General features: G+C 43.9%; 1 protein-coding gene across 1 annotated transcript; it reads right to left on the reverse strand.

Annotated features, from left to right (window-relative positions):
• Window positions 1-232: 232 nt before the first annotated feature.
• LOC139233490 (interleukin-8-like) lies at window positions 233-9521 on the reverse strand. The gene is made up of 4 exons (XM_070863904.1): window positions 9376-9521; window positions 4722-4848; window positions 1079-1162; window positions 233-492 (listed from the first exon to the last, which is right to left on the reverse strand). Exons 1-4 carry the CDS (start codon window positions 9431-9433, stop codon window positions 441-443), a joined length of 321 nt encoding a protein of 106 aa, XP_070720005.1. The 5' UTR covers window positions 9434-9521; the 3' UTR covers window positions 233-440.
• Between the last annotated feature and the right edge of the window lie 6681 nt (window positions 9522-16202).

Consider the following 16202-nt stretch of genomic DNA (forward strand, 5'->3'; position numbering starts at 1 on the left):
AGGTGCGCTAACGGGAGGCACAATGTACCTGAATTTCTCCCCCTAGAATCCTTACAGCCAAACACTCAGCCAGTTTTAGAAAACCAATATAAAGCATGTAAAGTTTCCAGCAATTTATTCATGTAACTGTAATGAGAGAATAATTATCTCTTTAGATGTGCATGGACAACAGAAAAATCAAATTAAAATCCTTTATAATTCACTTTATTAATATATTTCAATTTACTGGCTCAAAAATATTTTAACAAAATAAATCCTATGTCCCAGAAATGATGTGAAAGTAGCGTAAAAGGCTATTGGATGTTAATATCAATATTTGTGATAGTGACTCATTTGTCAACGAGTGAAATAGAAAACAATTGAGTTATAGGTGAGATTGGTACAGTACAGCTTAAACAGCAAAAGCTTGGCTCAGTGAGCTTGGAACAGTTCATATTCATTCAATCGATTAAATCTCTAGTATGTGGCGTAGCGAGTTCGACTCCTTCTGAACTAGGAAATACAAAAACAAATATGAAGAGTATTTGATGCAGTACATAGAAATTTGAACCAATCACATTTATTGAAGTCTGCTGGATAATATATTGTATTCTGCTGGGAGGTTAGTGGTTGCACAAATACTATATTAATAGGAAAATATCCCATGGCACTATTTCGAAGAGCAGGTATGTTACCCCAGTTTCCTGGCCAATACTTATTCCTCAATCAACATCAGTAAAAACAGATTATCTGGTCATTATCACATTGCTGTTTGTGGGAGCTTGATGTATGCAAATTGACTTCCATGTTTCCTACATTACAACAGTGACTACACTTTAAAAGCACTTCATTGGCTGTAAAGTGCTTTGGGACGTCCTGAGGTCATGAAAGGCGCTATATAAATGCAAGTCATTATTTCACATCACTGCAAGGCCTGTGTGAAGCTGCTGTTGCCTCATACTGGGTATGGAGTTGAAGCTTGAAGACTGGTTAGGGTGTGTGTGTGTAAGTAACATGCTAATATTGCAGAACAATAATATCCAGATGATACAAAAAGGAAATAATTTCACAAAAATGAACAATGAAAGAAATTATTTACCTTTCAGTCAGGAGAGTAATAACTCTTTTGACCCATTGAGTTTGGGGATTCACACAAACTATTTTCTCATTCTTCAGGGTAATTCTGTAACACATAAACAGAAACCTTTTGGTTAAAATGTTAACGATAAAATGTAAAAGGTACGTACTACCTCTTGCAGGCGAACTCACTATTCCAAGGTAAATGAGCAGCGATACTGCAGCTAAACCAGAGTTAGCCAGCAGTGGATGATTGAATTCAGAAACTCTGAATTTGGTCCCGGCTACGGCCCGCCCATTTCTCGGCGGCTCCTGGGTGGGAGACCGGTTTTGTCGCCCGCTGCCGCCGGTTCCCGTCAGGAGCCATTTTTGGCTCAGTTGTGGGGGCGGCAGTCAATGGCCGGGAGCAGCCGGGAGCAGGACTCGGCGGCCGACGTCACTACTGTGCGTCAGTTGGAGGCCTCTCCACTCGGGGATCTTCAAAGGCCTCCACTGCGCATGCGCGAGATTTCAGGTTTTGTTTTTTTTGTAATTTTCTTGATCTGATGTGCAGTCCTTTTGTGGACCTTGGAGGCTGATTGGGGAACTGCGCATGCGCATAAAAGGAGAACACTTTATTCCACCTGTGAGTGTGAGAGGGGAGAGGACAGAGTTGGAGGTCAGAGGTCAGAGAGCAGAGAGCTGGCATTACAGAGCTGAGATAGTGACTACAATGGGCAACATTGAGTGGGATAGGGACCAATGCTGCAAACGTTGGAATGACTTGCTTGTGTCAGCAAATGTATTCGCCTCCTCCTCTCCAAGGCCAAAAACGTTGTGCGCCAGATGTGTGTGTTTGGGAGTGTGTGTGGGGGGTCATCAGCAAAGGGGCTAAAGGCTGCAACGTTTCTTTGTGCAGAAAAAACAAGCAGCCAACCAAGCAAGCCTGAGTGCGACCGGAGGGGGCCCAGTAAAGGTGGTCAAATTGGCCAGGCTGGAGGAGCATGTGTTGGCATTGGTGGGTGACGGCCGCCATGCAAACATAGACATTAATGCAGATCTGGTGCTACTGCGTGGTAAGGTTATACTCATCTCTGGTGTCAGCAATGCTCATGGCATGAAAGTACATGCAATGTTAAGGCACTCGCGGTTGAAGGCAGATTTTGTCGCCCATTATTGGTGTGGACATGTACAGATAGAACTCCTTGCTGGCATAATGTGAGATGGAATGACTCACATCTCAGCTTGACCACCATCACCACCCCCCCCCCCCCCCCCCCACCCCCCACCCACCCTCCTACAGACTGAAATGTTGTACTCTACTTGCAGATGCTGAGTCGGACAGCACAGATCTAGAGAGACTATCAACGTCTGGCCTTCACAGAAGCCGTCACACCCCAGCATCTCCCACCCTGATGTTTTCCACACCCGGATCCTTCCTGCACCACCACACCACATTACCCACTTCTACCACTGCCACCTCCACCACCCAGGGCCAGGAAGAACAGGAGAGAGAAGAGGAAGAAGGGGCCATCTTTCTGCCCCTTGACCTGGAGGAGCCGGAAGAGGCTGACATCAGCCTCCTGCCATGTGAGCCAAATTTACACAGAAACTTGGCGTCGGGCTCAGATTTCCAATGGACTCCACAGACACAAGCTCAACCAAGTGCAGAGGCCGTGACTTGAAGGGAAGCAAGGCCCCACCACCCAGCAACAGCGAGCAACCACCTGCAGATGCATCATGGCTCTCTGTATTCAACCAAATGGTGCAGCTATCAAGCACCGGCATGGAGATAGGTCGCGACATGCTGCAGACCATGGCTGGGATAACTGGCAGCATTATGATCAGAGGATGGACCGGCTCATTACAGGCTTAGAGCGCACAATGGAAAGCTTTAAGGCCATGAGGCAAGAGATGGTTTCTGCACACGTAGTGCAAGCCCCCGACCCCACACCCTCAAGGCAGACAGATCCGGAAGAGCAGGAGATCCCTGCGCCTTCAGTCCCACGCCCTATCTTTTCACCAAGACGCACATGTCTGCAGACATCCCACTGCTCTCCTGCACAACCTCTTCAACTAGAGGTAGTGATGGGCAGGGGAGCGCCACGCCATCGTGTAAGTGTGGGGAGGAAGAGGACATCGGGCATCGCTGCAATGGGGAGCAAGAGAGGTGATGGTGCTGGGTAGAGGGGTGGGTGTTGCTCCTGTAAATTTATGTAAATGTAATAATCTTATGTAACCTTTGTTATTTTGCACTTGTAAATACACGCACATTGCTGACCCTCTGTTGGTGCATGTGTCATTTTAATGGCATGTGTGGTGCATTGCGAGAAACACACATCTGTCCCTCAGGTCATCTGCTTCATCAGGAATATCTTCCCATCCACATCTGACTACGGTGTATAATGGTTCCTGTCATCAGGCCATCGCAAGACGACAAGGAAAGGTCACCAATGCAGGAAGCCTGCCATTCAATTACTCTCAGTTTATCTACTTGCAGGGCAGACCTTAAGGCTTGCACTTCAACCCTATTTTTTCAAGGCCAAACATGGAAGAGTGCCACCCCTGAGATGACATGGTCATCAGTTACATTGCAGTACATTGTGTGACACAATTAATGAATCAGCTTGGATGTACAAAATGTGACATGCTGAACACTTTTCAGTTACTCATAATAATTTTCCCTTCGCCATTCGGCTTCTCAATGAAGGATTTTCAGCAAGGTCCAACAAAAAAGCCTCCATCAGCTTAGATACATTTCAGTTGCTTTTATGACATCCAATTTAAACATCACCATCAGCAATAAAGTAATGCAATATACACCTAACTTTTTCCAGCAGTCCCATTCTTACAGTGCAGCATCCACCCGGCTGCCATGATGGCCTCCAACACTCTCTCCCACCCATTCTCCATGCTGCCCGACTGTCATCAGATCACCAGCCTCCCGTTCTCTATGATGCCCGACTGCCGTCCACCTCTCCCTCCCTCCCACTCGATCTCACTGCTGACCAATTGCCGTCCAGGTCAGACCTGCTGTTCCCGAGCGGTCCTTCTGGCGGGCGGCTGGTCGACCGGAGGCCAGCATAACTGATGAAAATGGCACTTTTCCAACATCCGGCATGGGCGGACGGCACGATCTGACATCAGCAGAACCCTTCCCCATCAATCTTACGCCGGGTGGAACCTCGACGGCAGATGGGCGGTTCAGAAAACCTTAGCCGGACCTTAGCGGATGCGGGCGGAACATCGACCAATGTCGGCTCCCAAGTGTTTATTTTAATAATCAAAAGCTAGGCCATTCTGTATGCTTTTGTAAAATTAAATTCTGATAAATTACAGAAAAAGCCTTTGTGACATCTATAAGTGTAGTTGTCCTAATGGTGATTAATAAAGATAGATTATGCTGTATAATCCATAACTGAAAACTTAAAAGACATTTAAGTTTGTTTGTAAACAATTTGTCCACGGTGACTGCCTTAGGCGCCATTCATATTCGACCAGTATGGGAAGATCAGCTATCTATTCAAAATGATGTAAGATTTTTCCTCAAAGATAGTTAATTCATCCTGCTTGTACTGTAAAAATGAGCTGAATAATAATTTTTCCAGACTTGTGAAATTTAAATTGCCAACTTAAGTTTGCTTTGTGGTTGGAGTTTAGGAGATCAAATTTACTTCAATACTTACATAATCTCTACTTTTCTGCAGTAGGAGCCCCGAGGAAAGATGTCGACATGTTGATAGTTTCTTGGATGAATGAATTTAGAGCTGGCCTTCGTGCATTTGCATCTTGATGGGTTTCCTATACACAGACCTATAGTGAAGGAGAAACAATAAGAAGGGTTCACAGTGGCATCAAGAAACTTGAAAATAAATTCATTACATCAACAAAATTGCTACCTTGGTGTAGACTTCTCCTTTAAATGAAAATACACGTTATTTTTTTAGAAGATTATATCTAAAATGCAGTTTTCCAAATTCTTGCTCCTGTTGTGAAGTTTTGCCTGTTAGAATGCAAGGCAGGACTTTGGGTTCATCTCCTCTTGATTTTCTCTACATTAAACTGAAGGGAAAATTCCTAAACTACCCTACAATTTACAGAATGTAATGTTTGTGGTGTGTTGAGTCCCTTCACTACTGCAACAGATTTCATCCTCTTAATATCTTTTATTTTTTAACCTGTTAGTAGACAGGTAGTGTGTAGCCAATTTTGCTGATGATAAGCAATGCTGAGGAAAAGCAATGTGTGAGGAGGACACAAAAAATCTGCAAAAGGACATAGACAGGCTAAATGAGTGGGCAAAAATTTGGCAGATGGAATATAATGTTGGCAAGTGTGAGGTCATGCACTTTGGCAGAAAAAATTAAAGAGCAAGTTATTATTTAAATGGAGAAAGATTGCAAAATGCCGCAGTACAGCGGGACCTGGGGGTACTTGTGCATGAAACACAAAAGAATAGTATGTAGGTACAGCAAGTGATCAGGAGGCCAATGGAATCTTGGCCTTTATTGCAAAGGGGATGGAGTATAAAAACAGGGAAGTCTTACTACAGCTATATAAAGTATTGGTGAGGCCACACCTGGAATACCGCGTGCAGTAAGGATATACTTACTTTGGAGGCAGTTCAGAGAAGGTTCACTAGGTTGATTCCGGGGATGAGGAGGTTGACTTATGAGGAAAGGTTGAGTAGGTTGGGTCTCTACTCATTGGAGTTCAGAAGAATGAGAGGTGATCTTATTGAAACGTATAAGACTATGAGGGGGCTTGACAAGGTGGATGCAGAGACGATGTTTCCACTGATGGGGGAGACTAGAACTAGAGGGCACGATCTTAGAATAAGGGGCTGCCCATTTAAAACTGAGTTGAGGAGGAATTTCTTCTCTCAGAGGGTTGTAAATCTGTGGAATTTGCTGCCTCAGAGAGCTGTGGAAGCTGGGACATTGAATAAATTTAAGACAGAAATAGACAGTTTCTTGAGTGATAAAGGGATAACGGGTTATGGGGAACGGGCAGGAAAGTAGAGCTGAGTCCATGATCAGATCAGCCATGATCTTATTGAATGGTGGAGCAGGCTCGAGGGGCCATATGGTCTACTCCTGTTCCTATTTCTTATGTTCTTATGTACTTATGTGTCTGTGTTTCTGATACTTGACATAATTTGTATTAGTGCCACATGTCCAGGGGAAAAAATATTTTCCTGAAAGGTAATACACAGTCACATTGAAATATACCGTAACCTGTTTCTGAGCCATGGCAATTGTTTCCCAACCAATACAGTTTTAAACAGCAATGAATGGGGTTTAACAGTCGAGGACATTTCTGGCATGGGCATGTCTGTGTGGGAAAGGCTTTCTTGTGAACCCTATAAATGGGATTATTTTTTGTTCTTGTGTTTTTGTTCTCATCAAGGTGAATGGTGTTCATACTGAGAAATGTAACACTTTCTCATTTCAGGCATGCCGTGTCAGTATCATGTACTCTCAAGTTAGATATAGTACAAACAGCTGCAGAATAAGACTTCCTTTTCAATGCCTCAACATTGTGCCTTCACCCTAATATCAGAACAGCACCCCCTGCTGCACCAATGTGCATTTCCATTACCACAGCAGACATCCAAGTGGCCTTTCAAAGTGAGATTGCTAATAAGAACATAAGAACATAAGAAATAGGAGCAGGAGTAGGCCATTTGGACCCTCAAGCCTGCTCCGCCATTCAATAAGATCATGGCTGATCTGATCTTGGGCTCAGCTCCTGCTCGCTCCCCATAACCCTTCACTCCCTTATCGCTCAAAAATTTGTCTTTCTCCACCTTAAATATGTTCAATGGCCTAGCCTCCACAGCTCTCTGGGGCAGAGAATGCCACAGATTTACAACCCTATGACAGAAGAAATTCCTCCTCATCTCAGTTTTAAATTGGCGACCCCTTATTCTTAAACTATGCCGCCTAGTTCTAGATTTCCCGTGAGGGAAAACATCCTCTCTACATCTACCTTGTCAAGCCTCCTCATTATCTTATATGTTTCAATAAGATCACATCTCATTCTTCTAAACTCCAACGAATATAGGCCCAACCTACTCAACCTTTCCTCATACGTCAACCCCCTCAACTCAGAAATCAACCTAGTGAAACTTCCCTGAACTGCCTCCAATGCAAGTATATCCTTCCTTAAATAAGGAGGCAAAAACTGTATGCAGTACTCTATGTGTGGCCTCAGCAATACCCTGTACAGCTATAGCAGGACTTCTCTGCTTTTATACTCTATCCCTCTTGCAATAAAGGCCAACATTCCATTTGTCTTCCTGATTACTTGCTGTACCTGCATACTAACTTCGTGTTTCATGCCCAAGGACCCCAAGGTGCCTCTCTACTGCAACATTTTGTAATTTCTCTCCATTTAAATAATAATTTGCTTTTTTATTTTTCCTGCCAAAGTGGATACCTCACACTTTCTCACATTATACTCCATCTGCCAAATGTTTGCCCGCTCACTTAGCCTGTCTAAGTTCCTTTGAAGATTTCTTGTATCCTCACAAAATTGGCCATGATTATTGCTGTTCCTTTTTCACAAGCCTCCATTTTTTCTTGATTTATAATATAGTGCCAAATTAAGGGAAATTATGTGCTGTGGCCTCATGCTTACCAAGAAATCTTTGGGACTGTTAAAGCTAATTTGATATGGGTTGAAAGGAACCTCAACAGCACCAGAGAGGGGAAACTTTTATGCCATCAATTGGGTTTGATTTCAATTTAGTTACCATAGGTAAAATAACATTGATCTTACTCACTGCATCACTCAGTTTCCCAACAATTTTAAAGAAAACTTTTACCTGATAAACAGATTCATTTACAACAGATTTTACAGAGTTTCCTCGACAGACAATGTTGTGTGGTGACTATTCTGTCATGGTCTTGATCGTAGCTAGCCCTTTAAATAAATGCAGTTTGTGAACTATGTTCAACATTTAATCTGTGATTGAATTCTACAGTTCAGGCAGACCATACTATCCAGAGTCAGGAATTATGTGTTAATGTTGTGTTCAGTGTAACCTGCAATATGTAGCATTAATTTATTTGGTCTGTCTTTTAACAGTGGCTGTGGAACAGCTTGTGTAACAATAAAAAACGTTATTTATTTCTTAAAGGGTTAGAAATTGTTCATAGCTGATCTGTGACCATTTGGAATTAAGATGAAATTCACTGCTGAAAAAAGTAATGTGAAATTCCTTTAAAATTTGTTTGAGATGTTGGGGCTATTTCTATTGGAGCAGAGAAGATTACAAAGAGGAATACTGGGGCTTTTTAAGATTTTGAAAGATTTTGATAGGGTAAACAGGGAAAGACTATTTCCTCTTTGACAAATCAGAGAATTTGAGTTAGCAATTTAAAATTGTCACTGGGAGTGAGGAAAGAAGTTAGAAGAATGTTTTTTAATGAGGGAAGTGGAGCACACAACCCATTTCACACAGAATAATTGAGGCAGAGATCGTTGCATATTTTAGGAAAATTGGATAAATATTTGAAATAGAGGAAGATACAGGTCTATGGAGTAAGAGTAGGATTTGTTTTGAATTGCTCTACCAAAGAACTGGCACACGTAGCTGGTACTTTTCTTGGCGATGCCCATCCTGTGATTTACCTGAGAACCTAGAACCTTGACACAAAGCAGCATGCAAGAGCAAGATTCGGTTTAATTTGGAACTGAAACATGCATCTTTTGCAAATAAGAGCACTGCTAAACTATTATTGTACTGGAACAACATGCCTATACACTAGCGATGAATGTAACTTGCTTCAGGCTAGATTACCAGATTGATTTGACCCAGATTATTCCTCATTGACCCAACACAAAGCTAGACCTCAACCACTGAAAATCATGTAAAAGAATTGCAATTATTTTTTTCTCCTACATCTGAGAGGAAACCCAACGCAAACCAACCTTATTAACCTGGTTTAATTTGATTGGATTTGATTTCAAATGTGAGACAGGGCTCATCTCTACTATTTAATGCTTTTCTCTTTTCCTTTTAAATCAGAAGACAGTGCAAAAAAATTTGCTGTGAAAATGTTCTGCCTGTAAAACAACATAAGATATGTAGAACAGAATCAAATGCTTTCACATCTTTTGAATTTGTCATCTCCACTACCTTTATAGTAAAATGAATACTGGATTAACAAGTCTAATTTATTCCAAAATCAATGAAACTTCATATATATATAATATATATATATATTATATATATTCATTTAAAACTGCGCCCATCATCCTGCTTTAAATACTGAAATACAGTTGCTTGTAAAGGCCATCTCACTAAGCTCAAACTAGGTGACAAGTACTTACCATCAGCAGCTAGGCAGATGACAATTGTTGCCAACAAAAACAGAGTTTGGGTCTTCATTGTTGAGTGAGTCTGGATCTCTTCTAGTCTTCAGTCAGAAAGCCTTCAGAGTGTGTTGGTTTGGCATACCAGATCTTGTATTTATCATCAAGATTTGGGGAACTTAGGTCATCAGAACCTAAATGAGGAAATATGTCATCAGCACATTTGAATAATTACCTTAATGCCAGTTGAAGCAGTTTTTCAACACAATCTTTGATGGAAGGATGAATTTTTTCCATTTATTCGTAATTAATTTTAGCTACAGTGCGCCCCAATGATCTAATGATTGTGAACCCTTTTTGATCATATTCCTACAGACAGGATTTGGAAAAAGAGTTATTTATAATGCTGTAAGATAGAGCCTCGAACACCTATTCATGCTTACTTAGATATTTTAGGATAATAAAAACAGAAAATGCTGGAAATACTCAGCAGGTCAGTGCTGGTGAGGGGTGGGGGTGGAAGTTAGAAACATAGAAAATAGGTGCAGGAGTAGGCCATCTGGCCCTTCGAGCCTGCACCACCATTCAATAAGATCATGGCTGATCATTCCTTCAGTACCCCTTTCCTGCTTTCTCTCCATACCCCTTGATTCCTTTAGCTATAAGGGCCATATCTAACTCCCTCTTGAATATATCCAATGAACTGGCATCAACAACTCTCTGCGGTAGGGAATTCCACAGATTAACAACTCTCTGAGTGAAGAAGTTTCTCCTCATTTCAATCCTAAATGGCCTACCCCTTATCCTTAGACTGTGACCCCTGGTTCTGGACTTCCCCAGCATTGGGGAACATTCTTCCTGCATCTAACCTATCCAGTCCCGTCAGTATTTTATATGTTTCTATGAGATCCCCGCTCATTCTTCTAAACTCCAGTGAATACAGGCCCAGTCGATCCAGTCTCTCATCATATGTCAGCCTGCCATCCCAGGAATCAGTCTGGTGAACCTTCGCTGCACTCCCTCAATAGCAAGAATGTCCTTCCTCAGATTAGGAGACCAAAACTGAACACAGTATTCCAGGTGGGGCCTCACCAAGGCCCTGTACAATTGCAGTAAGACTTCCCTGCTCCTATATTCAAATCTCCTAGCTATGAAGGCCAACATACCATTTGCCTTCTTCACTGCCTGCTGTACTTGCATGCCAACCTTCAATGACTGATGAATCATGACACCCAGGTCTCGCTGCACCTCCCATTTTCCTAATCTGTCGCCATTCAGATAATATTCTGCCTTCGTGTTTTTGCCCCCAAAGTGGATAACCTCACATTTATCCACATTATACTGCATCTGCCATGTATTTGCCCACTCACCTAACCTGTCCAAATCATCCTGCAGCCTCTTAGCATCCTCCTCACAGCTCACACAGCCACCCAGCTTAGTGTCATCTGCAAACTTGGAGATATTACACTCAATTCCATCATCCAAATCATTAATATATATTGTAAAGAGCTGGGTTCCCAGCACCGAGCCCTGCGGCACTCCACTAGTCACTGCCTGCCATTCTGAAAAGGGCCCGTTAATCCTGACTCTCTGCTTCCTGTCTGCCAACCAGTTCTCTATCCACGTCAGTACATTACCCCTAATACTATGTGCTTTGATTTTGCACACCAATCTCTTGTGTGGGATCTTGTCAAAAGCCTTTTGAAAATGCAAATACACCATATCCACTGGTTCTCCCCTGTCCACTCTACTAATTACATCCTCAAAAATTTCCAGAAGATTTGTCAAGCATGATTTCCCTTTCATAAATACATGCTGACTTGGACCAATCCTATCACTGCTTTCAAAATGTGCTGCTATTTCATCTTTAATAATTGAATCCAACATTTTCCCCACTACTGATGTCAGACTAACTGGTCTTTAATTACCCGTTTTCTCTCTCCCTCCTTTTTTTTAAAAATGGTGTTACATTAGCAACCCTCCAGTCCATCGGAACTGATCCAGATTCGATAGACTGTTGGAAAATTATCACCAATGCATCCACTGTTTCTAGGGCCACTTCCTTAAGTACTCTGGGATGTAGACTATCAGGCCCTGGAGATTTATCGGCCTTCCTTTGTGAAGACAGAACCAAAGTACTTGTCACTCTCCATCTTAATAAAGAATTCTACCATGTTATGGTCACTCTTCCCCAAGGGGCCTCGCACAACAAGATTGCTAATTAGTCCCTTCTCATTACACATCACCCAGTCTAGGATGGCCAGCTCCTTGGTTGGTTCCTCGACATATTGGTCGAGAAAACCATCCCGAATACACTCCAGGAAATCCTCCTCCACTGCATTGCTACCAGTTAGTTTAACCCAAATCAATTTTGGTTCGTCCAATCTATATGTAGATTAAAGTCGTCCATGATAACTGCTGTACCTTTATTGCACACATCCCTTATTTCTTCCTTGATGCTGTCCCCAACCTCACTACTACTGTTTGGTGGCGGTGCCGAGTCTCCGCCGCTGACACTCAGCCGCGGTGCAGTGGTGACGTCACCACGTCTCTCTCTTTTAAAGGGGAGAGAATCGGTGATTTTGTAGTTTCGGCCACTGGGCCACCAGGGAGGGTTTCAGCTGGGCCAGCGGCCTGGCATCCAAGAGGGGTTGACAGCTCGGCCGAACCCGGAGCAATAATTGGCCGGCCAATTGGGAAGTTGGTCAGCAAAAAAAACCATGGTGGCCGCAGCAGTGTGCTCTCCCCTTGAAGGGCCATCACACTGCCGTGTTGCACACACACAAAGCAAGGTGCCCCAACCGAAAAAGCTGTCGGGGGCACCGTCCGGCGGAGCAAAGATTTTTGGAGGTAAATTTTGGACGGATTGCGATGTAGGTGCGGGATAGCGGCAGTGGATGCTTGCGGCAGTCGGCAGCAATGGGTCGGAAGTGGGGACAGGCCGAAAAATCCCCGAGCTGAATTTGGGTAGTGGCAGCCAATGGACTGCAACGCGGTGATCACTCGATTCTGCTGCATGGCCGCCACAAAACGTTGGTAACGGGCCTTATCCGGACCCTGAATTTTGGCCCCCAAGATTTAAAACTACTTCATGGTGGGCGACTCCAAACTTTTATTACTAATAGATGACAGATTTTTTATTATTCTACTGCTATAAAATAAACTTAAAATATTATGTGATACCAATATCTTTATATTAAAATGTGATAAATTTATATATGCACACGATGTTTGAAATTTCTTGTAGTTTCTGCTTTTGCTGGATTAACCAGTTTTATAAATAACCAGATGGTATATCATACGACTCTAAATGTATTCTGTATAATCATAGTCATTAATGTAGGAAAAAACGTCACTGCCAGTCTGTGACTTAACAATAGGAAAATGTAGTTCACAGACTTGGGTTTGAAGGTTGGGGTTTGTCCATCACCTACTGATATGGAAAATAAATATGCCCTTTGGTATGCAATGCAGGAATATAAAACATAATTTGCCATAGGATGTGAACACAGGAAGTTCTGCAGATTAGATTTGTGATTCACAAATTCTGAAGTTCTGAAGATTAGATTTGTGATTCACAAATTCTTCCATGTTAAACTGTCAAGAAAACATTTTAAAAATTAATTTGCATTTTACAGAGATCAAAGACAACAATTTGAAAGAGGTATATGATTTTTAATTTTTTGTTTCAAAAACCCACCTCTTTGACTAAGCTTTTGAACACGCTTCTTAATATCTCCTTCATTGGCTTGGCATCCATCTTTGTCTGTGTTGTGTATCTTTAAAGCATGCACTCCCATGTTCCGCCACCAGGGAGTGCATCCCCTGAAGTCCCAAGGGATCCCAGCATTCCTTGGGAGCACTGTATATAAGCCGGCCCCTAAGGCCTGTTCCTGACTCTGGAGTGTCTTAATAAAGACTGAGGTCACTGTTACTTTAACCTCCCTGTGTGCAGTCTCATCTATCTTAGGAACACAATAACTGGCGACGAGTATACGAATCCAATGCAAAGATGCAGCAAACTGTGGGCATCCTGGAGAATTTCTTGGAGAGTAAGGACTGGGATGCCTATGTCGAACGGCTAGACCAGTACTTTGTAGCCAATGAGAGAGGGAGCGCTGCAAAAAGGAGAGTGGTCCTCCTCACAGTCTGCGGGGCACCGACCTACAGCCTCATGAAGAATCTTCTGGCTCCGGTGAAACCCACAGATAATTCGTATGAGGAGCTGTGTACACTGGTTCGGGAGCATCTTAACCCGAGGGAGAGCGTGCTAATGGTGGTGTATCGGTTCGACACGTGCCAATGATCTGAAGGTCAGGAAGTGGTGAGCTATGTCGCTGAGCTAAGGTGACTTGCAGGACAATGTGAGTTTGATGGCTACCTGGAGAAAATGCTCAGAGACTTTTTTGTACAGGGCATTGGCCATGAGACCATCCTACGAAAACTTTTGACTGCAGAGACACCAACCCTCAGTAAGGCCATTGCAATAGCACAGGCGTTTATGTCCACCAGTGATAACACCAAACAAATCTCTCAGCACACAAGTGCTAGCAATGTTCATAAATTAACTGGAACAGTGTTTGCGAGCAGAAATGTACAGGGCAGAACCCACGAGTCTGCAACTGCCAGCAGGCCTCAGGTGACCCAGATGACTCAGAGTCCGCAACAAAGGATGAATGCAAGTCAATTCACACCTTGGCGTTGTGGAGGCTTCCATTCAGCTTATTCACGCTGCTTCAAAGGGTATGTTTGCAATAGCTGTGGAACAATGGGGCACCTCCAACAAGCTTGCAGACGAGCTGCAAGCTCTGTAAAATCTGCTAACCACCACGTGGCAGAGGAAGATCGGTCCATGGTGGATCAAAGCAATTTCGAGCCTCAAGCGAGAGGAGGCAGATGCTGAAGTACACAGGGTACACACATTTTCGACGAAATGTCCAGCTATAATGCTAAATGTAAAATTGAATGGCTTACCCATAGCCATGGAACTGGACACTGGTGCTAGCCAATCCATCATGAGTAAAAACATGCTTGAGAGACTGTGGTGCAACAAGGCATTCAGACCAGCCCTGAGCCTCATCCACACGAAACTGAGAACGTACACCAAAGAGCTTATCACTGTCCTGGGCAGCGCCATGGCCAAGGTCACCTACAAGGGCACAGTGCATGAACTGCCACTCTGGATTGTCCTGGGCGAAAGCTTGGAAGGAGCTGGCTGGGCAAAATCCGCTGGAACTGGGATGACATCCGAGCGCTATCACATGTCGATGAGGCCTCATGTACCCAGGTTCTGAACAAATTTCCTTCCCTTTTTGAGCCAGGCATTGGAAACTTTTCCGGGGCGAAGGTGCGGATCCACTTGGTCCCAGAGGCACGACCCATTCACCACAAGGCACGAGCGGTACCTCACATGATGAGGGAGAGAGTGGAAATCGAGCTGGACAGACTGCAATGCGAGGGCATCATCTCCCCAGTGGAATTCAGTGAGTGGGCCAGCCCAATTGTTCCAGTACTCAAAAGTGATGGCAAGGTCAGGATTTGCAGCGATTATAAAGTAACTATTAATCGTTTCTTGCTACACGATCAATACCTGCTACCTAAGGCAGACGACCTATTTGCGACGCTGGCAGGAGGCAAGACATTCACCAAGCTCAACCTGACTTCAGCCTACATGACGCAGGAGCTGGAGGAATCCTTGAAGGGCTTCACCTGCATCAACACACACAAGGGACTGTTCATCTACAACAGATGCCCGTTTGGAATTTGGTCGGCTGCAGCGATCTTCCAGAGAAACATGGAAAGCCTACTCAAGTCGGTACCACGCACAGTGGTTTTTCAGGAGGACATATTGGTCACGGTTTGGGACACCGTCGAGCACCTACAAAACCTGGAGGAGGTCCTCCAGTGACTGGATCGCGTAGGGCTGCTGCTGAAGAGGTCGAAATGCGTCTTCATGGCAACAGAAGTGGAGTTTTTGGGGAGAAAGATCGCGGCGGACGGCATTCGGCCCACAGATGCCAAGACAGAGGCTATCAGGAATGTACCCAGGCCACAGAATGTCACGGAGCTGCGGTTGTTCCTGGGACTCCTCAACTATTTTGGTAATTTCCTACCGGTATAAGCACCCTCTTAGAGCCCCTACACGTGTTATTGCATAAAGGTGAGAAATGGGTATGGGGAAAAAAACAAGTAATTGCTTTTGAGAAAGCCAGAACATTTTATGCTCCAACAAGCTGCTTGTATTGTATAACCCGTGTAAAAGACTTGTGCTAGCATGTGATGCATCGTCGTACGGATTCGGGATTGTATTACAACAAGCTAACATTGCGGGGAAGTTGCAACCTGTCGCCTCTGCCTCCAGGAGTTTGTCTAAGGCCAAGAGCGCCTACAGCATGATTGAGAAAGAGGCATTAGCGTGTGTGTTCGGGGTAAAGAAAATGCATCAGTACCTATTTGGCCTCAAATTTGAGCTGGAAACCGATCACAAGCCCCTCATATCCCTGTCCGCTGAAAACAAGGGGATAAATACTAATGCCTGAGCCCGCATACAAAGGTGGGCACTCACGCTGTCAGCATATAACTATACCATTCGCCACAGGTCAGGCACCGAGAACTGTGCGGATGCTCTCAGTCGGCTACCATTGCCCACCACGGGGGTGGAAATGGCGCAGCCTGCAAACTTGTTGATGGTCATGGAAGCGTTTGAAAATGATAAATCACCTGTCACGGCCCGCCAGATTCGGACTTGGACCAGTCAAGATCCTCTGCTGTCCCTAATAAAAAACTGTGTACTGCATAGGAGCTGGGCCAGAATCCTCATCGAAATGCAATAGCTAATCAATCAT

This window comes from Pristiophorus japonicus, chromosome 2 (genome assembly GCF_044704955.1).
Source record: "Pristiophorus japonicus isolate sPriJap1 chromosome 2, sPriJap1.hap1, whole genome shotgun sequence".
In the NCBI taxonomy this organism is placed as follows: Eukaryota; Metazoa; Chordata; class Chondrichthyes; family Pristiophoridae; genus Pristiophorus; species Pristiophorus japonicus.

Coding starts and splice junctions, on each gene's coding strand:
- LOC139233490 (XM_070863904.1), bottom strand. CDS start 9,433: ATGAAGACCCAAACTCTGTTTTTGTTGGCAACAATTGTCATCTGCCTA. Junction 4,849..9,375: donor CATCTGCCTAGCTGCTGATG/GTAAGTACTTGT, acceptor CCTTCACTATAG/GTCTGTGTATAGGAAACCCA. Junction 493..1,078: donor ATTACTCTCCTGACTGAAAG/GTAAATAATTTC, acceptor TGTATTTCCTAG/TTCAGAAGGAGTCGAACTCG.